Source organism: Furipterus horrens, unplaced genomic scaffold, assembly GCF_987537825.1.
Source record: "Furipterus horrens unplaced genomic scaffold, mFurHor1.1.pri manual_scaffold_3, whole genome shotgun sequence".
NCBI classification, from domain to species: Eukaryota; Metazoa; Chordata; class Mammalia; order Chiroptera; family Furipteridae; genus Furipterus; species Furipterus horrens.
Window position 1 is genome coordinate 9,219,668 of NW_028327173.1, and position 21,284 is coordinate 9,240,951.

The 21,284-nt window shown below is 61.6% G+C and overlaps 3 protein-coding genes across 5 annotated transcripts in view; all 3 read left to right on the plus strand.

Annotated features, from left to right (window-relative positions):
* Nucleotides 1-10,094, plus strand: part of PLEKHM2 (pleckstrin homology and RUN domain containing M2) — a 32,485-nt gene extending 22,391 nt beyond the window's left edge. For both annotated transcript variants that reach the window (XM_090268647.1, XM_090268648.1), the window contains 13 exons: nt 2,879-3,107; nt 4,148-4,990; nt 5,310-5,379; nt 5,531-5,621; nt 5,902-5,966; nt 6,325-6,413; nt 7,015-7,147; nt 7,313-7,503; nt 7,962-8,027; nt 8,569-8,728; nt 9,073-9,252; nt 9,333-9,449; nt 9,955-10,094. In XM_090268647.1, the coding sequence (XP_090124773.1) occupies nt 2,879-3,107; nt 4,148-4,990; nt 5,310-5,379; nt 5,531-5,621; nt 5,902-5,966; nt 6,325-6,413; nt 7,015-7,147; nt 7,313-7,503; nt 7,962-8,027; nt 8,569-8,728; nt 9,073-9,252; nt 9,333-9,449; nt 9,955-10,089 (2,369 nt within the window). In that variant the 3' untranslated portion in view covers nt 10,090-10,094. The remainder of the gene's footprint in view (nt 1-2,878; nt 3,108-4,147; nt 4,991-5,309; nt 5,380-5,530; nt 5,622-5,901; nt 5,967-6,324; nt 6,414-7,014; nt 7,148-7,312; nt 7,504-7,961; nt 8,028-8,568; nt 8,729-9,072; nt 9,253-9,332; nt 9,450-9,954) is intronic.
* A 2,131-nt stretch (nt 10,095-12,225) lies between these two features.
* SLC25A34 (solute carrier family 25 member 34) lies at nt 12,226-16,298 on the plus strand. Its single transcript, XM_090268651.1, has 5 exons — nt 12,226-12,945; nt 13,555-13,620; nt 13,711-13,863; nt 14,125-14,259; nt 14,849-16,298. The coding sequence occupies exons 1-5, from the start codon at nt 12,526-12,528 to the stop codon at nt 15,008-15,010; spliced, it is 936 nt and encodes a 311-aa protein (XP_090124777.1). The 5' UTR covers nt 12,226-12,525; the 3' UTR covers nt 15,011-16,298.
* A 104-nt stretch (nt 16,299-16,402) lies between these two features.
* Nucleotides 16,403-20,875, plus strand: TMEM82 (transmembrane protein 82). Of its 2 annotated transcripts, XM_090268650.1 has the most exons (7): nt 16,403-16,777; nt 17,009-17,133; nt 17,277-17,349; nt 17,547-17,721; nt 18,306-18,723; nt 19,985-20,172; nt 20,426-20,875. In XM_090268650.1, exons 2-7 carry the CDS (start codon nt 17,043-17,045, stop codon nt 20,513-20,515), a joined length of 1,035 nt encoding a protein of 344 aa, XP_090124776.1. In that variant the 5' UTR covers nt 16,403-16,777; nt 17,009-17,042; the 3' UTR covers nt 20,516-20,875. The 2 variants fall into 2 exon arrangements, with proteins under 2 accessions (XP_090124776.1, XP_090124775.1); XM_090268649.1 differs by lacking the exon at nt 16,403-16,777 and having other exon boundaries at nt 16,990-17,133.
* The last annotated feature ends 409 nt before the right edge of the window (nt 20,876-21,284 follow it).

Genomic DNA, 21,284 nt, shown 5'->3' on the forward strand with positions numbered 1-21,284 from the left:
GTTGGGCGTTCTAACTGATGGAATTCTGCAGTAGGAGAACCTGCCCTTTAGCCCTGTAGCCCTAGGCAAATTCTTTCCCTGGGGTAGGACTCCTGCCTTCCTTTATGCTGTGTCCTTGTGGACCCGCTAAGTGACTGCTTTTCAGGGGCACACAGGTCACCCTTCCCGATTCCGATGCTAGGCCATGCGCTGGACGTGTGTAGAGCGCTGCCGACATGTGGGGCACTGCCGGCCTGACCCAGCGGTGGAGACCTGTTCTGGAAAGGGATGCCTTTGAACGTGTGGGTTGTAAATTCCTGTAGGTCAGATGTGTTCCTGTGTTAGAAGCATCAAGAAGCAAAGGCAGAGGGCTCGATCCTTTAGTCCATTCTTAATGGCTTCCTCCTGGATATTTTTGGATGAGGTTGAGGCCTGAATGAGACTGAGGTCAAAGTAATGGAAATTGCCCACGTATAGATGAAACTTTCTATGGGGGAGATTCTCAAGTTTTAAGGCAGATTAAAATAAACTCAGTGTCCACTAGGTGGCAGTAGTGCCTGGGCATTTTTTCCTGCCCGGTACCCGACTTCTGGGCTTGTGAAAATATGTGAGGCTATTCTCTACGTTCCTGTGATTACTCAGAGCGTAGGGCATGTTTCTAAGGTTAATGCTTCCTCCTTAAATCTAAGGGCATAACCAGACCCCTGTATTAAAGACCCTCTTGTCCTGTGAGCCCCTTCCACCCCGGGTGGAGTGGATGGCCAGCCTCTGAAGGAGGGACTGGTGCTCTCCCCACTGCTGGGGAGCTGGCCCCCCATTAGTAGAGCCATGATCGCTGAGTAATGGATGGCAGATGGTCTTTTCCCGAGAACATGCGTATGAAATCGCTTAAGTTTGAAGGAAATAAGATGGCATTGGGGAAAAATAAATTATGTCATCTGGCCAAGAGAGTAGCATCAGGGAGTCCCGGATCTTAGTTAAGATGAGCTTGAAATCCAGAATTCCATCACGACATCATTTACCCTCTCAGCCTCTCTCCTTGCAGTGGGCACGCTGGGCATTGACATTTCCCCTCCGGTTCTAACCACTAACCCCCCTCCTGACCCAGCTACTTGTGGCCTGTTGCCATTGCTTGACAAGCAGGGCCTGACCTCCCCCTGCAGCCCTGCAGAGCACCCCCGTGACCTGAGGACTAACAGCCCAGCCGCACTGCTTGCTCGGGCCGGGCTCCAGGGCCGGGTGAGATGTGTCCCAGCAGCGATCTCCTGCTTGTGAGTTCCTTAAGCTCCAGAGAAGTCCTGAGCCCGCTCTGGCTGCTCACCTGGGGAGGCTTGGTCTTCTCCTGAGACCCGGAGGAAAGCAGGACATGGGGGCAGCTCCAAACTCTGGGCCCCGGAGTAGGGATCGGGGTGGCCGTTCCACGGTCCTTGGCTCGTTTACAGGACTGGTGGGCACCCCGGTCTTGACGCCTACCACGTCCGGTGGTCTGCTCACTCACCTCTCAGACCCCCCCCCATGAGCAGCTGCACACCCCCAGGGGCTGGAACAAGAGCGTGTGGGCTTTGCAGGAACCTTATTTGAGACCGAAGGGTGAGGTTTTCTGCATCTGAGCACTAAGGCTCTGGTCCTAGGACCTCAGGAGAAAGGCTTATCTCTTGCTAGTGTTTTTCTGGCAGAGCTGGTGATTGCTTTAGTCCCCTCTTTTGTCCTTATATTAAAAAACAATGTACTTTTTAAAAAATGTGGATGATGTGCTATGTCAGCAGACAGCTGCCAGTGGTTTTTAAGACCCGCTCGGAAGCTGACAGCAGGTGGGCCCTTGCAGAGGAGGCTGAGGTGGAACGCATGCTTGCCCTGTCTCCTGGGCAGATGATGGCCAGTGAGATGTGGTTAAGGAGGCTAATGGAGCGTGAACAGTTGCCATTAACCCTCACCCGGGCTGTTCCACCAGCCGGGCCTCAGCTCTCCACATGGGCAGCCCCCATCTGCCACAGATAAATGTCCCATGTGCTTTCTCCTGCTGGTGCTCCCCCACTCCGCACCCTGTTCCAGGGACCTGGGACGGATGGTTGGGACAAACAAGCTCTGCACTAGAGGGGCAGCATCATCCCCCACCCGGCTTCTCCCCAGGGTGGGGACACGGTGAGAGTGGACCAGTGTGCAAGCTGAGGGGTGAACAAAATGGAGTTTCAGCACCCCCCTTAAAAGGGGCACCTGGTCCTGCCCCCTGGAGAGTGCCGGTGGGTTGTCAGGGAGAGAAGCAGCCACTGAAGGGCCCACTCGACACACCTTTCCTGTCCCCTTCGCATCTCATTCTCTCTCCTGTGCTCTGGCTCCTCTCTGCCCTTCCTCATGCTCCTCACCCCGTGGGCCCCCTCTCCCATCCTCTCCGCCTCTGCCCTCCACTCTGCACCCCTCATTTTCTCTGATCTCTGGTCTTCCGTTCCTTTTTATCTGCCTCTGGGCAGGGGGGACCCTTCAGAGGACTGCGGGTATCTCGGCCCTGCCGGTGTCTTGCGGTGCTGAAGGGGCTGCCGGGCACCCCTCTAAACCCTCTGAGGGAGGGCTCCAAGGTTAACCCGAGAGATGTGTGGCCCATCTCTTCAAGCATCAAGCTCACCATCCACAGGGGCTTCAGCCTAGAGCTCTTAACTCAAATTTGGCCAAATTGCTCTGCCTCTCAAGGGCTGCTGGTGGTGGTGGTGATGGGCTGATGATGCTGGTCCCTCTCAGTTCTTAAAGCGTAAATCCCATGTCCTGTTGGGTTGGGACTTCTACTCTTGCAACGGCGCTGCCCCAATCGGATTTCCCCAGGAGGAACTCTCCTGCCTTCCTGCTATGGGGGCCTGGTGCCTGCAGAGGGTGTCTGCCAGCTGTCTCCTGCTTCCTGTCCTCCCAGACGGAGACCTCACAGACGCCATCAGTGGGCCCCGCTCCGCTGCCTCAGACGTGACCAGCAGCAAAGCTTCTACCAAGAGTCCCACCCAGCGCCACAACCCCTTCAATGAAGACCAGGCAGAGACCATCTCTTCCTCTGACACCACCCCAGTGCATACCACCTTTCAGGAGAAGGTGGAGTCCCGCACCCCGGAACTGCCAGACACCTGCCCAGAGCTCGAAGTCATCAGGTCAGCGGGGGCTGGGGCAGGGGAGAAGATGGGTGAGCATCCTGGGGACCATTCAGTCCACTCTTCGCATCACCTTTTAGTCCACACAGGCAGTTGGGCATCTTCCTGGAGACTAAGTACCCCCTCCCTTGCTTGGTAGTACTCAGAGCAGGCCCAGAAGACAAGAGGCCCAGGCCACAGCCAGCTGGCTCCAGGGGCCAGGCCCAGGAGCAATGTCCAATCCATCCAGGACTGGAAAGCACCTTCCAACGGGACTTCTTTCCAAGGGAGTTCTTGGGTGTTAATGTGCAATTTCTGAGATTCGCACTAATTCTAGCTCAGCACGGCTCATTCAAGGAAAAGTAGCTTTGTCGTAGCAACTAGGACATGGAAGGGAAGGAGGAGGTGGATGACAAGTTGGGACACTCCTGGCCCAGACCTCCTGGGCCCCCTGCCTCCTGGCTCCTGCGCTTGAAACTCAAATGCCCCAGAGGCTTGCTGGCCCAAGGCAGGGGAATTGCTCCCCAGTGACGGGAGTCAGGGTTCCCTCTCCCCCAGATTGGTTTCAGTCCTGAGCAGCTTGAGCCACTCAGACTTGGGGTCACTTAGCCAGGCCCAGTGCATCCAACTTAGAACCAAACAGTGGGTGCAGGAGAGCAAGCCCAGAAGACTGAGTACGTTTCTGGTCCACGATGATACCGAACGGGAAGTGAGGTCAGCTCAGGGGCCACTGCCCACGTCCTCAGGGCAAAGCCACGGCCTGTTGTTCCCTAGAGCACAGCTGGCTGGATTGCAGGACCCGCTCGGGTTCCTCGGGCTGCTGCCATGTGTGCCTCCTTGGCTGGTCCCCGCCCCAGCCAGCCACATGAGGGACCTCAGCCCAAGCCACTGCTGCCCCTGGCCCAGAGCCCCGCCCCCAGCACTGCCCAGCACCACTGAAGCTCCTGCCGTGCCCTCAGAGGCCACATGCACAGGGTCACCTCTTCTGGCCCTGCCCACCAGATGTCCCTCAGTCCTGTGGTGCTCACATGCTCATTTCTCCCCTTCACTTCTGTCCTAAGAGTCACCAAGAAGAAGAAAACTGGCAAGAAGAAAAAGGCCAGATCAGATGAGGAAGCAAGTCCACTTCACCCAGCCTCTACCCAGCACACCAGTGCCAGGACGGGGGACAGTGGCAGCCACGTCAGCAGCCCAGGCCTTGGCCGGGGTTCACCAGAACCCCCCCTTGCTTCCGTCCAGGAGAAGGAAGAAGGGCCTGGCAACGCAGCTGAGAGCAGCGAGCGCTCGGAGCCCAGCCAGATGGGTCTGCTCATCCCAGAAATGAAGGACACCTCCATGGAGCGCCTGGGGCAGCCCCTGAGTAAGGTCATCGACCAGCTCAACGGGCAGCTGGACCCTCGCACCTGGTGCTCCCACGCCGAGCCCCCAGACCAGTCCTTTCGGACTGGCTCTCCGGGGGCCACCCCGGAGAGGTCACCATTTTGTGACTTTAGTGAGGGGCTTCCGGCCCCAATGGACTTCTACCGCTTTACCGTCGAGAGTCCAAGCACTGTTACATCAGGTGGCAGCCACCATGACCCTGCAGGGCCTAGCCAACCGCTGCATGTTCCTGGTGGCCCTGCGGCTGCTGGCCAAGAAGAAGAGGGAGGAGGAGGAGAGGGACAGGCGCCTCAGCCGCTAGGGGACATAGCGGGGGAGGCTCAGGAGCCAGAGACCCAGGAACTGGACACCCAATTGCCCCCGGTCAGCGAGGACCCTGTGCCTGAGCCAGGGCCTGGGACCCAGGAGGCTCTCTGCCCGCTCAAGCGAGACCAGCCCAGCCCATGTCCGAGCAGCGCTGAGGACTCCGGGGTGGATGAGGGGCAGGGGAGCCCTTCTGAGATGTCCCACGCGGCCGAGTTCAGGTGAGCAAGGCTGCCCGTGTCGCCTGCATGAGAGACACTCCCAGTCCTGGAAGCAGGGGGCCCTGGGTATCTGTCCTCCAAATAAACTAAGCGAATCTCCCAGAAGATGTACCCTGGGCTGGGAAGTAGGAAGGGGTGTGACCTCCCCCCCCCGCCCCCCGCCATTTTGGCTCCTGGCTGGGCGCAGAGCCATGACAGTTGCGCTGCTTCTGGGTGCCTGCACCGCCTCTCTTGTATGTCTGTTTCCTCTCTGTGGCCGTTTCACCGCTCCCGCCACTGCCCCACCCTGACACCTCCCCTGCCCTTGTCCCTCTCACAGAGTAGACAACAATCACTTACTCCTGCTGATGATCCACGTGTTTCGAGAAAACGAAGAGCAGCTCTTCAAAGTAAGTCCCAGGAACCCGGGCGAGAACGGGAGCCAGCACAGCCCAGGCAGGGCGGGGTGGGCCGAGCCCGCACAGCAGGGGGGAATGTGCTGCCTTGTCTGGGGGGGAGGGAGGGGCCCCGAGCAGACCTGCCCTTGTTTCGGCCCCGCAGATGATCCAGATGAGCACGGGGCACATGGAGGGCGCGCTGCAGCTGCTGTATGTGCTGCTCACAGACTGCTATGTGTACCTGCTCCGCAAAGGTGCCCGCGCCCCCTTCCCCCAGCACCCCCGCCCCGAGAGTCCCCGCTGCCTGGCCTGTGGTGACGGAAGTGCCCTCCACAGAAGGTGTGGCTGGCAGTCCCAGCAGCCCCACGACATGAGCCTGGGGCCTCCTCTCCATGAGCCCCCTGTCGCTCCATCATTTCAGACCTCAGGGCCCGGGCAGGTCTTCTGCAGAGAGCGGCCGGGTCTTAGAAACTAGTTCAGGGGGATGGAAAAGAGGCCACTGTGGGAAATAAGCATTGGGGTCTTCTGTCTCAGGGGCCACAGAGAAGCCATACCTGGTGGAAGAGGCCATTTCCTACAATGAACTTGACTACGTGTCGGTGAGTTCGGGCTCCGCAGGTGGTGCTTGCTGGAGGGCAGCGCTCCTTGGGCCACCCACCCGCTGGGCTGCAGAGCAGGCAGGTCCCCTGCCTCAGTCCCCGGGGCGGGGCGCCTGCTCATCTCGGAGCAGCTGCTGAGTGGGGTGCCGAGGACGAGAGCCAGGCTCGGGGTCACCTCTGTCTCCCCCTGCCGTATCTGTGACCATCCTGCCCTAACTCTTGCTGGGGTCCCAGGCCTCTGCAGCTTTACCTCGTGGCGACCCCAGGGCGTGCTTCCCCCCTCCCCAGGTGGCCCTCAGTCTGGCCCTGGCTGCCTCTTCTGCTAGGCAGTGACCAAGCCCCGCGTGGTTTCTGGCAGGTGGGCCTAGACCAGCAGACAGTGAAGCTGGTGTGCACCAATCGCAGGAAACAGTTTCTGCTGGACACAGCTGACGTGGCCCTGGCTGAGTGAGTGACAGCCCCGCCTTCCACTGAACTGCAGAATTGGCACCTGCCACGGGTTTGGCTGTGCCCTGGACTCACGCCCTCAGGGGTGGGGGGTGGGGGGTGGCATACAAAGAAATGGAGAACAGAGCTGTGTTCCCTTTGGCGCCTGCCATCTGGTCAGAGAAACAGGAAAATGAACAGACACACTGACCAGTTGACTCTTGGTCAACCCAGGTGACCTACAGGGAGGAAGGGGGCTTCTGAGCATTACCCAGCAAGAAAGAAAACACAGTCCTCCCAGCTGGACCATGGCGTGCTCCCATAGATTTCTACACAAAAACTGCATTTAATAAGATTGTATTGTCATTGAAGTCCAGCTGCATCCCTTGTCTGGTCTTCCCTCACTGTCAAAATCCAAGGCTCCCTGGCCATTGGGAATGGTTAGGCCTTTCCCAAGTCACCGTTGGATGACCATGGACTCTGTCACATTGCTGCCCCGCCCGCTGGCCTGAGCTCTGCCTCCCCCAGGTTTCGGCGCCCCCAGCAGGCCAGGAGCCCTCGGCAATAAGCCTCGTCCGTTTGAGGCCCTGGCCTCTGACAGCAAACCCCACTCCCTGTGCAGGTTCTTCTTGGCTTCTTTGAAGTCGGCCATGATCAAAGGCTGCCGGGAACCACCCTACCCCAGCATCCTGACAGATGCCACCATGGAGAAGCTGGCACTAGCCAAATTCGTGGCCCAGGAATCTAAGTGTGAGGTAAGAACCTGAGATGCCAGCCTGGTATTAGGGCCAAGAGGTACAAATAGAGGTCTTTCGCATTTCCCCATCACGCCCTCCCCACCTGGGGTGTGTCCTTGCCCTCGGTGGCTGCTCCCGGTGTTGGCCCAGACCTCACTGCTCTGTCCGCCGCCCCCTCCCCAGGTCACCGCTGTTACTGTGCGCTTCTACGGGCTTGTGCACTGGGAGGACCCCACAGACGAGTCCTCGGGCCCTGTCCCCTGCCACTGCTCACCCCCCGAGGGTGCCGTCACCAAAGAAGGCATGCTGCATTACAAGGCGGGCACCTCCTACCTGGGCAAGGAGCACTGGAAGACGTGCTTCGTGGTGCTCAGGTGGGAGCCCTCGCAGCTCCGGCCTCGGACGCAGCCCTGGGGTGGGGGCTGTCTGGTCCCCAGGAGGGAGCTCTTTGCAGCAAGTCACTGAAGAGAAAGGCCCTGGGTGGGGGCGGCTCCCTCCTCCACAGACTTTGGAGGAGATATATCCCAGGATATTAGAGCTTCTCTGTAAAGCCAGCCATCTCTGGGGCCCAATGCAGCCCACCTGGAACGCTTGAGGCGAAGACCTAGGCTGGGCCTGCACCTGGCTGTCCCCGGGTGTGCGGAGGGGGCGGCGTTCCCCACTGTCCCTCTGGAGTTCTTTCTTCTCCCTCCCTGCCATGGAACACAGGCCCCCGACCTCCTTGGCCTCTGCAGTTCAGGGCGCCAGCTTGTGGGGAGTCCCGGGGATCCGGGCTCCACCTGGTCCCCAGGTCCTGGGACAGGCCTCACCCCTGCCATGTTGTCCCCTGCAGCAACGGGATCCTCTACCAGTATCCCGACCGCACTGATGTCATCCCCCTGCTCTCAGTGACCATGGGGTGAGTGTCCCTGCCCACCCCCCACCCCCGGCCAGCAGCCCTGAGCCGCGCCCTGGGTCCTGCCCAGCTCCGAGGACTGAGGGCCCGAGCGTGGGGGAGGGGAGCGTTCCTCTCAGGGAAGCAAGAGCTCCTTGCCTGGAAAGGGTCAGGTCTGATAGGGAGGGAGGCAGCCCCTTCCCTGGGCAGCTCCTGACGGGGAAGCTGCACACACGTCCTTAGAGGAAATAGTGGCCTGGAGCAGCACTGATTCTGGGGCGGCCGGAGCTCAGAGCTGGCTCTCACCCCTCACCTGGCCGTGGTTAGGTGTCTAGCAGGGTCTTGGTGACTGTGGACATAAGAGGTGTCACACAGAGAGGAATAGGGCTGCCCAGCAGCTTTAAGCCCCTCCTGAGAGCCGGCAGGGTCTGGGCTGCCTCGGGCGTCTTCCAGCCCTTGACTGTGGGGCAGGCCCGGTGTCCACGTGCCTTGAGCCACACCCGGGGGCCCCCCCCCCGAGCCCCCCCCCCCCGCCTCGCGTTTCACCCCTCCTCCTCTGGCCCAGGGGGGAGCAGTGCGGTGGCTGTCGGAGGTCCAACACCACGGATCGGCCCCACGCCTTCCAGGTCATCCTTGCCGACCGGCCCTGCCTGGAGCTGAGCGCCGACAGCGAGGCTGAGATGGCCGCCTGGATGCAGCACCTCTGCCAGGCTGTGTCCAAAGGGGTGAGCTGCCGCCTCCCGTTCGCCTGCCTCCCGACCCCATCCTGGGGCTCTTCCCCAAACCCTCACCAGTCACAGAGCCACCTGTGGGGACCAAGACTGGGGACCCCCCAGGGGACAGCCCAGGAGCAGACCCTGGGGCTCAGGGCCACCTGTGGCCTGGAACTCGCACTGTCACCCCATCCCCAGCTATAGTCTTGAGTGGGCGGAGCCTGCCTGACTTCTGGAGGGAGGGGCACATGGGTTGGCTGGGCCCCTGGAGTGGGAGGGTTGGGGGGGGTCCCTGGTGCAGACCAGCGCTGGGGCTCCAGCTTGCTTCTCACTGTCCCTCTGCCAATGCCCTTCAGGTCATCCCCCAGGGGGTGACCCCCAGCCCCTGCATCCCCTGCTGCCTGGTGATCACCGATGACCGCCTTTTCACGTGCCACGAGGATTGCCAGACCAGCTTCTTCCGCTCCCTGGGCACAGCCGAGCTGGCTGACATCAGCGCCGTCTGCACGGAACCGGGCAGGGAGTACTGTGTCTTGGTGAGCCAGGTGGGTGGCGGTGGAGGCAGGTCCTGCGGAAGGAGCCCTGTGTCTGCTCACCTGGGCCCTGCTCTCCCCAGGAGCTTTCCCGGGACAGCCAGCAGCCCCTCCCACCCTGGGTCATCTACCTGAGCTGCACGTCTGAACTGGACCGATTCCTTTCTGCACTGAACTCTGGGTGGAGAACCATCTACCAGGTACCTAGCTGCCCAGCGGCCTGCAGAACGGAGCCTTCCCTAAGGAAAGGTGCCCTGCGTGGCACAGATGGAGGTGGGAGGCAGGGGCCGGGAGCCAGCACCATGCCTGTAGCTCTGGGACAGACATGCACATTTAGGACCGAAGGGAAGCCCTGACTTGCAGAGAGTCTGAGACGAAGCTGAAAGTGGGACCCCAGAAACACCATCCCTGACCTTCTTGCTTCCAGTCCAAAAGCAGGCGTTCAGTGCTTACAGTGGGGCTGGGGCAGAGAACCATTCCAGGTGGGCAGGATACTCTCAGGTGTGGAGCCACCTAAAGCGCAGGGCCTGCCAAGCAGGGGTCCAGCTGCGAGCCCGGGCCTTCCCCGCGAGGACGCGGCTCAGGCGGTCACCCCGTCATCAGCCGGAGCACCTCCTTGAAGGGCAGCAGTTAGCAGGGTGGGCAGCTGCACCTGGTGCAGAGAGACTCCGTGGCCCTCACAGAGCCCCGCACACCCCAACACAGGTGGACCTCCCGCACAAGGCCATCCAGGAAGCCTCCAGCAAGAAGTTCGAGGATGCCTTGAGCCTCATCCACAGCGCGTGGCAACGGAGCGACAGCCTCTGCCGCGGCAGAGCCTCCCGGGACCCCTGGTGCTGAGGCGGAGCTGGAGTCCCGGCGGGGCGGGACGGGGGAGCACACGGAGCAGCAGGCTCTGCCCTCGCTGTGTCAGCGTGCGGCTCAGGGAACCAACCAGTGGAGCTTGAGACAGGGTCTGTCCCCCCCAGGGATCCAGAGCGGGTGCTCAACACCCCTGGGCATCCTGCCCAGCAGGTGGGCACTGGAAAGTGCGGGGGCAGAGGGTCCGAGCCCTATGGGCTCTAGTTATATGGCCTCCTCCCCAGGGCCGTGGCCCCAGTCCACACCGACTCTTCAGGACGGCGGTGAGAATAATATTGACTCTAAAGGGAGCAGGACAGGAAGAGCAGGAGTCCCCTCTTCCTCTCCTGGGCCGGGGGCCCAGCCATTCTTGTTCATTGTTGAACATCTCCCTGGCTGTGCAGGGAACACACGGACCTTAGTGCATGTCTTCTTCTCACTAACTCCGTCCCCCACGCGCACTGCTGCCTGCCTGCCGGGGCCGGGGCTGAGGCCGGACGCATGCCCATGGCCCTCGCCCCTGTCTCCCTGAACCTGGCAGTGCCCGTGGACCCAGGAATCAGGCCATCGCCTTTCACAAGGGAGCAAAGAGGTGGGAGGAGGGCTTGCAGAAGGAAGAGCAGAGCCCACCAGCCTGGTGTCCACATCAGAGCCTCCTGACACTGTCCCCTGCTTGGCTAGAACCAGGCCCTTCCCAAGAGCTTTATCAAGGACCCTCTGGGGGAAGGAGTCAGGTGGTCTGGGTTTTGTTTTTTTAAAATAAAATAGATCTGTTATATTGCCAAGAATTGTCACTGGCCCTTTTTGACCAGAGTGGAGATGGGGGACGTCCAGTCCCTCCTGTCAGGCCTCTGGGCCCTTCGTTCTTGTTCCACCAATGTCCCTCAGCTACCCAGTGCTGACACTGGGGGACAGAGCCCCTGCAGCCAGGCGCTCGCCATCTGGAGGAGCGCAGGCCTGACCTTTGCCCCTCCTGTTAACTGCAGTGGAGGGCGGAGCACCTCCAGTTCTGCTGCTTGTCACCACGGCCAGGGCCGGGCACTCCTGCCTCCCCGGTCTGGGGGGGTCAATGCCAACCATTTCGGATGAACCCAGAAGAGTTCAAGCTGTTCCCCAGGCCTTTTGTTGAGCTGCTGCACGGGGTCTGGCTGGAGGATGCCACGCCTACCAGGCTGAGGGAGCTGTTCACACTGTGACCTCCAGGGCCTCACACCTGGGCAGAAAGGGGTCCACTCGGGGAGAGGTGGGTGTGGAGGCTACAGAGGTGGGGGTCTAGGCAGGATGGCTTGCCTCTGGTTTTGATTGGGAGTGGAGTGATGCACCATGGCCGTGGCAGGAGAGAGCTGCTCTGGGGGCAGAGGCCCAGGTGAGCAGGGTGGTCCTGGCCCCCAGTCTGAGCAGCCTGGTGCCTGGCAGCAGTGCCCAGGGGTGGAAGGTCCCTTCTTGCCAGAAACAAAGAGCCATTTCTGTGCCTGGGGTTCCTTCAGAAAGCCACAACCCAGGAGGTGCTCCCACTGGCAGGAGGGTAGTACTGGGGGCCACGTAAATGACCAAAGCCACTGGTCGCTCCTTGAAAAACGAGAAGGCTTATTTTTCCATCTACCCACCCAAGGGGCACCCAGGCAGGGCAAATGTTGGGCCACCTTTTACTGGACACTCTTGACACATCTCTAATCCTCCAGAGAAGCTCTGAAGTGGGTACCGATATCCCCGTTTTACAAACGGAGAGACTGAAGCCCAGAGAGAGGAAGCGATTTGCCCAGGTCACATAGTACAGCCTAGGAGTAAGACCAGCCCTCTGCTCCTGCTCCCCCACCCCCCAATGGTGACAGCATAGACTGTGGGAGCCAGATTGGAAGACAGAGGCTGGGAAAGGGGGCGTCGCACAGATAATAGCAGAGGTGGCAGTGGAGCAGTTGCTGAGTTGCCTAGGCATGCTGTGGCCAAGAGCCTCCAGGGGCAGTTGCCCCATGCCCAGGGAGGGTTCTGAGCTACAGCAGCACTGGCTAAGCCGAAGGTAGGGCTGGAGCCCCAGCCCTTTGCCCCAGGGCCAGAGGGAGGGCAGGAGGGCCCGTGGGGCAGAAGGAGGTGTCTCGGGTGATTGGCACCTTCTCTCCACCCCTAATCTCTCCCTCTGGTCCTAGGTGACCTTTCCCCCAGATCCCAGGGTCTAGACCCACCCCTGCAGGGAGGTGTGAAGAACAAAGGCAGCCAGGATTGGTCAGACACGGCAGGGGTGTGTCCCAGGCACCCACAGCTCTGGCTGCTGAGCGGAGCAGGTGAATGCTAGGGAAGATCAGGAGTTGCCTGGGCAGCCGCAGGCCTATCCCGCCAGACCTCTGCCCTCCACACATGGCCCCAGGATCCCTTGATCCCTAGCCCTGCCAACCTTCAGGAGCACAGGCAGACTAAGCGCCACCACCCAGGGCCTGTGCCATGCCCCTGACCCGGGCACAGCCGGCTGCTGGCACGGAGGACATGGGAACAGTGGCCCCAGCTGTGGACCTGGTGCTGGGTGCCTCAGCCTGCTGCCTGGCCTGCATCTTCACCAATCCCCTGGAGGTGGTGAAGACACGGCTGCAGCTGCAGGGGGAGCTACAGGCCCCGGGCACCTACCACCGGCCCTACCGGGGCTTTGTGGCCTCAGTAGTCACCGTGGCCAGGACAGACGGACTATGTGGCCTGCAGAAGGGGCTGGCGGCCAGCATCCTCTACCAGGGCCTCATGAACAGCGTCCGCTTCTACTGCTACAGCCTGGCCTGCCAGGCTGGCCTCACACAGCAGCCAGGTGGCACCGTGGTGGCAGGTGCTGTGGCTGGGGCACTGGGAGCCTTCGTGGGGAGTCCTGCTTACCTGGTGAGTGCCTTGACTCCATCTGCCACCATCCCGGGACCCAGCTCCCTCCGGGGCACCGAAGCTTCCCGGGCTGGCCTCAGTGGACAGGTCAGTGGGGCAGGCTGCCCCAGGGCAGCAGGGCCTGCCCCATCCTCGCTCACTGCTCTGGGGTCCCTGCCCCGCAGGTCCTGAGCCAAGGTGGGGGCAGAGGGTAGCAGGAGGTGTGCTGGCTCAGACCCGGGTAGGCACTTGGGTGGCTTGCGCAAGTCAAGAAAAGGCTTCCAAGGAGCCTGGGCCCCAGTACGAGGCTGGCTGTGTGACCACTGTCCCTCCCTCAGTCCTCGGAACAGCTTTTCAAAGCTAAGCAGGCAGAAGGTTAAGCAGCTTGTGCCAGGTCACACGAGGTGCAGGATCAGGCCAACTCTGGACACTCACCCCACCCCTGTTCACAAGACCCCTAAGCTGCAGGTGTGGAGATCCAGGGGCCAGACGGGGCTGCTCCCTGGAACATCCTGGCCCAGGCCTGCAATCTGCCCCAGGGCAGCAGGGAAGGGTGCCCTCCACCCAGAAGCTCAGCCAGACTCTCCCAAGGCTCCAGCTCTAAGCCCTCTGTCACCTCTGCTCTCTCAGGTCAAAACGCAGCTGCAGGCCCAGACGGTGGCTGCGATGGCCGTGGGGCACCAGCATCACCACCAGGTGGGACGGTCACTCCCCAGAGCTCCCTTGGCTGGGTGGGCTCCTGGGCTGGCTGGGGCTGCCCAGTGACCCTGTGCCCTCTCCCCACAGAGCGTCCTAGGAGCCATGGAGACCATCTGGCGGCAGCAGGGCCTGGCAGGGCTGTGGCGGGGCGTGGGCGGGGCCGTGCCCCGAGTCATGGTTGGCTCGGCTGCCCAGCTGGCCACCTTCTCCTCTGCCAAGGCCTGGGTGCAGGAGCGGCAGGTGAGGGGCCAGGGACACCTGCCTAGCTAGACCCTCACACAGGGAATCCCAAGGGGTCGGAACGGACCCTTAGGCCCAGCAGGACTGGGGCCAGCAGCAAACCCTGAAGCTGTAAAGGAACTTGGAGTAGAAGAGGTGTGGCGTGGGGCATAGCTGGAAGGGCCTTGTCTTCTCCCCTTCCCCCAGCTCCTCCAGCCCCCAGGTGGTGGGAGGTGGGTGGAGGGCAGCTGCAGGGGTCAGCAGCCTGCACCCTCCCCACAGTGGCTCCCGGAGGACAGCTGGCTGGTGGCCCTGGCCGGAGGCATGATCAGCAGTGTAGCTGTGGTTGCAGTCATGACCCCCTTCGATGTGGTCAGCACGCGACTATACAATCAGCCTGTGGACGGAGCCGGCAGGGTGAGCAGGGGGCCCGGGGGCGAGGGTGTGGGGCACGGGAGAGCACCTGCCCACCCCCCACACAGCCAGAGACACTCGGCTGCGTGCAAACACGTTCATTCAGCCTGTGTGCTAAGCACCGTGTCCCAGCCACGTGCTCAGCGGGTCCACACCTGGATTTTATCCGATGCTCACCACCACCTTCGTGTTCCCGGTGAGGAAACGGAGGCTCAGAGAAAGCAAGGGACGGGCCTGTGGCCCCCCAGCTCGTAAGCGGAGGAGCCTGTGCTGGCCTCCGGGCCTCCCCCGTGGCCTCGTGGGCGAGTACCTGCCGTCTCAGACAGTGGCGCAGCTGTGGGTGACACGCAGGTGCTCTCCACGGGCTGAGGCGAGACAGGGACTAAGTCCACTGGGTGCCACTAGCCAAACCGAGCCCCCAGCTGTCTGAAGGAAGAGGCCCTTTTTTAAATTTCATGACATAAAGGGCCATCCTTGTGTAATTTGCACAGCGCAGGGGGCTGGCTATCTCTTCTGTTGTGCCGCAGAAACTCTTACACACAGACACGTCCCACGGCCCCTGTACTGACACTCACCCTGTGTCTGTCCCCAGGGCCAGCTGTACGGGGGCCTCGCTGACTGCCTGGTGAAGATCTGGCGGCAGGAGGGCCCGCTGGCGCTCTACAAGGGCCTGGGCACCGCCTACCTGCGCCTGGGCCCCCACACCATCCTGAGCATGCTCTTCTGGGATGAGCTCCGGAAGCTGGCTGGATAGCGCAAGGCACCTAAGTGGCTTCCCTCACCTCTGCATCCTGACATGGCCCATCACCTGCCACCTCAGAGCCAGCCATGGGCCCAGGGCCTGCCACAGGTCTGGAGAGAGTGTAGACAGCGGCAGTCAGCCCAGCCCCGTGACCCCACTGCACTGCTCCAAATCACCACCCATTCTGTTCTCCAGAAAGTTCTCTCCCCTTCCTCCTCTGTTTGAGGTTGCCTTGTCCCAGAGCCTTACTCATTGTTATGACAACCGCTCTGGAGCATCACCGTGGGCTGCGTCACTACCTGCACCAGCGTGCGTCATCCCGAAACAATAGCATAAGGTGATAAAACCCTCTCTACTGGTAAGGAAGCTGAGGTGCAGGGGTGCCGTGCTTTGACCAAAGCTGCAGCTGGAGCTTAGCCCTGCCGAGCCCAGAACTGTGCCCTTGGCAAGGACTAGGCCCCTGGGGGCTGGCGTGTCCCTGAGGGGTCACTGCGCATGTGATGAGACCCTGAGTGTGCCGTGAGGCATGTCCCCATCTGTGGTGGCCAGCCACAGCTACCATCACAAAGTGCTTCAGACTAGGCGGCTGTAACAACAGGAAGGTATTTTCTCACAATTCTGGAAGCCAGGTGTCCAGGGTTAGGGGTCAGCAGCGTTGGCTTCCTCTGAGGCTGCTCTCCTTGGCTCGTGGATGGCCAGCTTCTCTGCGTCCTTCTGTGTGTGTCTGTGCTCCCGCTTCTCACCAGGACGCTGGTCATATTGGATCAGGGCCCACCCCAGCGACCTCATGTTCATTTAGCCACCTCTTTAAGGACCCAGTCTCCCACTAGCCACTTTCTGAGGTCCTGGGGGTTAGGACTTCATTGTATGAGTCGGGGAGAGGGGGGCACACTGCAGCCCAGACATCAACAAAGGGCTTTCACTGAGGACTTGCTAGGCGCCCAGCGCTGTAGGCCTTTGCACAGACCCTCGTGACAGCCCTGAAAGGGGGCCTGCAGGGTGCCGTTGTTCAGATGAGGAGACCGAGGCCCGGACAGGGAAGTGACTTGCCCAGGCTGAGTAGCAGAGCTAGGTATCCTCAGCCCAGCCCTCTGCCCAAGCTGCAACCACATTCCCCACGTGGGTGTGTCCCTAAGGCTGGCTCTGACCTTTGTGCTACAGAGGTGGGCACCCAAGTCCCTGGAAGGGGTAGGACTGGCCCAAGTCAAGCAGCCTGAACTTCCTTCCCTGCCAACATGGAAAGCTGCCCCCAGGGGAACTCCTGTCAACACTCCAAGCCAATAAAGTTTACTATTTTGTGATTGTACTTCAATGATTCCCTTGGGCTGGCAGAGTCTCCGTCCCCCTCACCCTGAACCACCCCCTTGGCTCTCCACCTCAGTCTCCCCTCCCCCCACGAAAATTCCCACGGCTACTTTGGACTGGGAAAGGAGGGTCCAGAAGAACTGGGCAGCCCACCTCCACACCGAGAGCCCAGGGGAGACCTGCCACCTAGCGGACGCAGAGAGGACAGTCGAGTCCGGCTGCCCTGCGCGGGGCGGGCCCAGGACTGAATCCCAACCTCCCGCTGTGCGGGGGGGCGGGGGATAAACGCCCTCGCTCCAGACTTCGGGCTGAGAGGAGAGCCTGACCCCAGGGGTGCAGGGGAATAGATGCCCCCCTCCCAGGTCTCGGGCTCAGAGGACAGAGCCCAGACCTAAGGCTGGGGGACCACAGAGGACGGAGGACAGACAAGGCCTGGCGTCCGGGAAGCCGCTGTCTGGCAAGCCCTACGGGAGGGTGAGAAGAGCAGGCGCCAGACTTGAGCAGGGACACAGGGGGACAGGGACCGATCCCAGAGCTGCCCCTTCACCTTCTGCCGCCTCAATGGGGAGCACCCTGCAGGTGGCAGGTTTCAGGCCCCTGGCTCTCCTCCCCTCCCTGCCCTCTCTGCCCCAGGCCTCTGACCCCTCCCACCCCCCTCGCCTCCACTGACACCTTTGCCCCCTGACGTCAGTCTCTCTGGTGCAGCCTTGGGCCTCCTCAGGGGCCGAAGCTGACAGCCATGTTCTCCCTGCCGTCCCTCCCCTCCTGGCTCCCTGACCTCTCCTCCCTCGAGTGGGGCTCTGGCCTCCTCCTCGACTCCCTCCTGCAAGGTGAGCGCCTCCTCCCCTCCTCCCCGTGCCCTCTGGGGCATGCCCTGGGCAGTGCAGGGCGGACCCCACCCATAGGTCCCCCAGTTCCTAGGCTGCCCCTCTAACCCTACCAAGCACGCCTACTTTCCCTCCGGCCCCCTTAGGCCTCATCGGGGCCTGTGGCGTCTCCGTCCTGAACAACCTCCTGAAGGTTTACTTCTTCGTGGGCTGCGCCAAGTGAGTGCCCACCTCCCCGGCCCACGCCCAGCCCCTCTTGGGTCCCCGGGCCCCTAGCTGCGACTCTGGTCTCTGACGGAGGACTTGGGGCAAGAGACCACTGTCTGGCCAGGGAGTGTGGCTGGGAGCCCCGGGAGCCCGGCCAGGGCCCAGGCTGCTGGTTCTGTCCCTCTGCCCACAGCCCCTCTGCCCCACAGCAACCCGGAGCGGCGGCTGGAGAAGGAGCGGCTGCAGGCCCGCTGGGCCTCTCTGGACACCATGCACCTGGCCGGGCTGGCCCTGATCCTGACCATCGTGGGGGTCCGCGTGGCCTCCCTGGTGGTGCTGGAGTTCTCCCTCAGGGCTGTCTCCACGCTGCTCTCCCAGGGCAAGGTGAGGCTGCAGGGAGGTGGTCGGAGAGCCCTGCCCGGCCCACACTCTGATTCCCACCCGAACGCGGGAAGCTGGGCCCACTGGAGCATCTCACCTCCTCGGGTTGTGACCGCCAAGGCCACGTCTCCACTCAGAGTAGACACGACCCCAGTCCACGAAGATGCTAGCGGCAGTTCCTGGATACCAAGGGCTTCCCATGTGCTGGTAGTTTGAGTGCGTCCTCCCACTGTCCTCACAACCACAGCGGGTAGAGGTTCGTGTGATCCCCATTTCACTGACGGGGAAACTAAGGCTCAGAGAGAGAAGGTGGCTTGTCTGTAGTCAACAACCCACAAGAAGCAGAGTCAGGCTTCGAACCCAGGTCTTTAAGGCTCTGAGCCACCACCCTTCTTCAGCAAGCACATGAACGTAAGCTGGAAGGAATGATCCTTTAGGGCTTGATGAGAATGATCCTCAGGGTTCCTTTGGGCTCCAGCCTCCTGCAGACCAAAGCATTTGTGCCTTGATGGCCCTCAGAGTCCTAATGGCGAGGGGAGGCCTGAGTGTCACCATCGCGGCCCCTCTTCTGCCCCCTCCCCTGCCAGGGCTCCCGGAGCACCGAGAGGCTGCAGCTGCCCCTGCTGTGCCAGTACTCGCTGGGCTGCGGGCTGACCTGCGGCCTGAGCTTCCTGCAGGAGGGCGCCCCTCACCGCACCCTGAACCTGCTGCTGGGCCTCGCGCTGGCCGCACTGCTTAGCCGGCTCACCCAGCGCCTCCGCCGCCACGTCTGCCACCTCTATGAGCTGCACAGCAGCCAGCGCTACTGCGGGGTTTGCCTGGGCCTGCTGGCCGGTGCGCACGGCCTCCCCCGGCTGCTGGGCCGCGGCCTGGCCGTGGCCTTCGCTGTGGGCGACCTGGCGGCCGTGGCCCTCATCAACCGGGACTTCCTGACCACCTCGGAAGCTGTGCGCTTCTGGACGCCGCTCACCATCTGCTACACCCTGCTGGTCCTCTACATGCAGGGTAAGGGGCACAGTCGGGGTCCTTGGCATTCGCCACACACTCACATCCTGCTTTCTGACCCCGGGGAGGCCGACAAGCTAGCCCCCGTCCCTGCTGTCCCAGAGTGTCTGGCAGGGTGACAGAGGTTATATAGTGGGGCAGCTCAGTGGGAGCCGTGCCCGATCGTGCTGGAACTGGACCTTGAAGGGTAAGCAGGAGCCCTCTGAGAAAGACGACAGGGGAACACGACCTTGTGTGCAAAAGCTCAGAGGTGAGAGAAAGCATGGCCGCTTCAAACAATTGAAAGAAGCTGAGTGTAGCTGTCACCCCAAGAGGGGCTTAGGGGCTGGGGCTTAGGGGCCTGATGGAGAGCCCTCGTGGGCCAGGCTGGGCAGTCTGATGAAAAGCTGTTGCAGGGTTTTAAGCAGGAGAGAGTGATCTGGTCAGATATGGGCTCTAGGAAGAACCAGCTGGCTGCAGAGTGAGGACAGAGTGGGCAGAGTGAGGATGGCAGGAAAAAAGAAGGATGTTTGGGCAAAGAGCAGTAGGTACAAAGGCCCTGGGGTGGGAATGAGCTTGCCGTGCTTGATGAACAGCAAGGAAACTGGGATGGCTTAGGGTTTGAGCAAAGGGGAACTAGGCAGGGATAAGATGTGGCTGGAGAGCGGGCACCGGTCAAATTGAGCAGGACCTCATAGGCAAGCTAAGGCATTTGGAGCTTATTCCAAATTCCAAATGCAGTGGGAAGGTCTGGAGGATTACAAGCAGAAGAATGATTTTATCTCACTGATGATGTGTTTAGAAGGTCACTAGCTGTTGAACAGACGCTTGAGTTATAGGGTCAAGAACAGACCCCAGGAGCCCAGTGAGGGGGCGGAGAGAGGTAGGTGGTTGAGACCTGGGAGGGGTAGTCGTAGGGTGGGGAGGTGTGCTTGGGTGGGGATCTGTTTGGCGGGAAGAGGTGACAGGTTTCCCAGCGGATCAGACACAGAAAGGGGAGGGGCCAGGCTGACTCCTGCAGGGGAGGCCTCCCGCTCAGCCCTGGCTGCAGGGGGAACACACCTGCGTGAGGCTTGCAGGTGGGCGGTGAGGCCTGGGAAGGAGAAGTGCCTGGTGCTCTGGGGGATGCTGGGAGTGGGGTGGGGGCTGCATGCGGAGGGCCAGGCTCAAGCTGGGGAAGGTCAGTGGGGGAGCGGTGAGGTCCAGCCCTGTTCCAGCTGGACCTCAATTTGGGGCACCAGTTGCAGCAGGCAGGTGGTGACAGGCAGTGTGTCCCCCACAGAGGAGCAGCGGCAGCACCCTGGCCTGCAGAGTCAGGTCCAGACGGTGCTGGTGCGCATGGGTGGCCTCTTCGTGCTGCTGCTGACCGTGGGCCGCTGGCTGGACCTCCTGGGTGTCCTCGTCTCCCTGCTGGGCGAGCTTTGGTGCCTGGTGGGCGTCCGCACTCTGCTTGACCTTTGCCAGATACAGGTGGGCACTCCCACCCCGTGCACCCCCCAGACACGGAAGCCTTGCCCCAGACAGCCCCAGGAGCCTAACAGGCCCACGTTTAAGAAGAGCTGTGGCAACCTCTCTTGGGATCGGGGCAGAGGGAGCTGGAATCCCGTCTCTCACCTGGGGTTAACTTCTGACCTGTGCCCCAGAGGCCCCGAATGGGAGGGTGTTCTTGGATAAACGGGGCATTGGAGGTATCGCCCATCCTTTCCTCCCCACCTTCCCTCAGGACTTTCCATCCCAGAGGCCTCTGGTGTCGGCTCCAAGCCAGCCCCAGCCCCCAGCACCTGCCGGGACCCAGGGCACAGCCCCCTCCTGATCTGCCTTGGAGAAGACATGCAGTCTGTCTCCGGCCCACCTGGGCCCACCTGGAGGCCTCAGCCCGGCATCATGCCTGGGGGCACCCTGGCAGGGTTGGCCCCCACCTGGAACTTGAAGTGGGCACTGGAGCCCTTCAAGATGGAGGGGGAGGGTTTGGGGCTAGGGCCTGCAGAAGGTGGGGGCACCTAGAGGTCACGGATTCCTCCTTCTTTCTGCAGAGTATGGGCAGTGGACACACAGCCCCCTTAGACCCGCCTTCAGGGGGAGTAGGGGTGGGGGAGAGGTGCATCCTCAGAAGGGCTTCCCCCTTTCTGGCCTCCCTCGCCCTCTCCACAGACAATAAAGATATTTTTCTCAACCTGTGCTTAGCATGAATGTACAGATAGGGAAAGGGGCTGTTGTTCTAAGACCACACAGCTCTTCCAGCCGGGCAGGCTCCAGGGCATGTGTCGGGGGTCCCACACTGAGGTGGCTGAGAAGGTGGCGGCATGAGGTGGGGTGGGCACACGGTCTAGCACCTACTTGTAATCTTGGCTGGGTGGTACCTGTCCCGTTCCATCCTAGGCTGAGATACAGCTGAAGGGCATGCAGTGCTGAAATGGCCTCTCTTGGTGCCTGCGGGTCCCCCAGCTCAACGCTGACTTGTCTAAGACCAGCTCAGAGAGGCCACCGCGTGTATGGAAAAAGGTTGGGTACCAGCTGCTCTGCTGGCTTGCTGTGGACTAGGGGGCGGTTGCTTACCATGTGCTGGGCACTGTGCTGAGCAT

Coding starts and splice junctions, on each gene's coding strand:
- SLC25A34 (XM_090268651.1), top strand. CDS start 12,526: ATGCCCCTGACCCGGGCACAGCCGGCTGCTGGCACGGAGGACATGGGA. Junction 12,946..13,554: donor TGGGGAGTCCTGCTTACCTG/GTGAGTGCCTTG, acceptor CTGCTCTCTCAG/GTCAAAACGCAGCTGCAGGC. Junction 13,621..13,710: donor GGCACCAGCATCACCACCAG/GTGGGACGGTCA, acceptor CTCTCCCCACAG/AGCGTCCTAGGAGCCATGGA.
- TMEM82 (XM_090268650.1), top strand. CDS start 17,043: ATGTTCTCCCTGCCGTCCCTCCCCTCCTGGCTCCCTGACCTCTCCTCC. Junction 17,350..17,546: donor TTCTTCGTGGGCTGCGCCAA/GTGAGTGCCCAC, acceptor TCTGCCCCACAG/CAACCCGGAGCGGCGGCTGG. Junction 18,724..19,984: donor GCTGGTCCTCTACATGCAGG/GTAAGGGGCACA, acceptor TGTCCCCCACAG/AGGAGCAGCGGCAGCACCCT.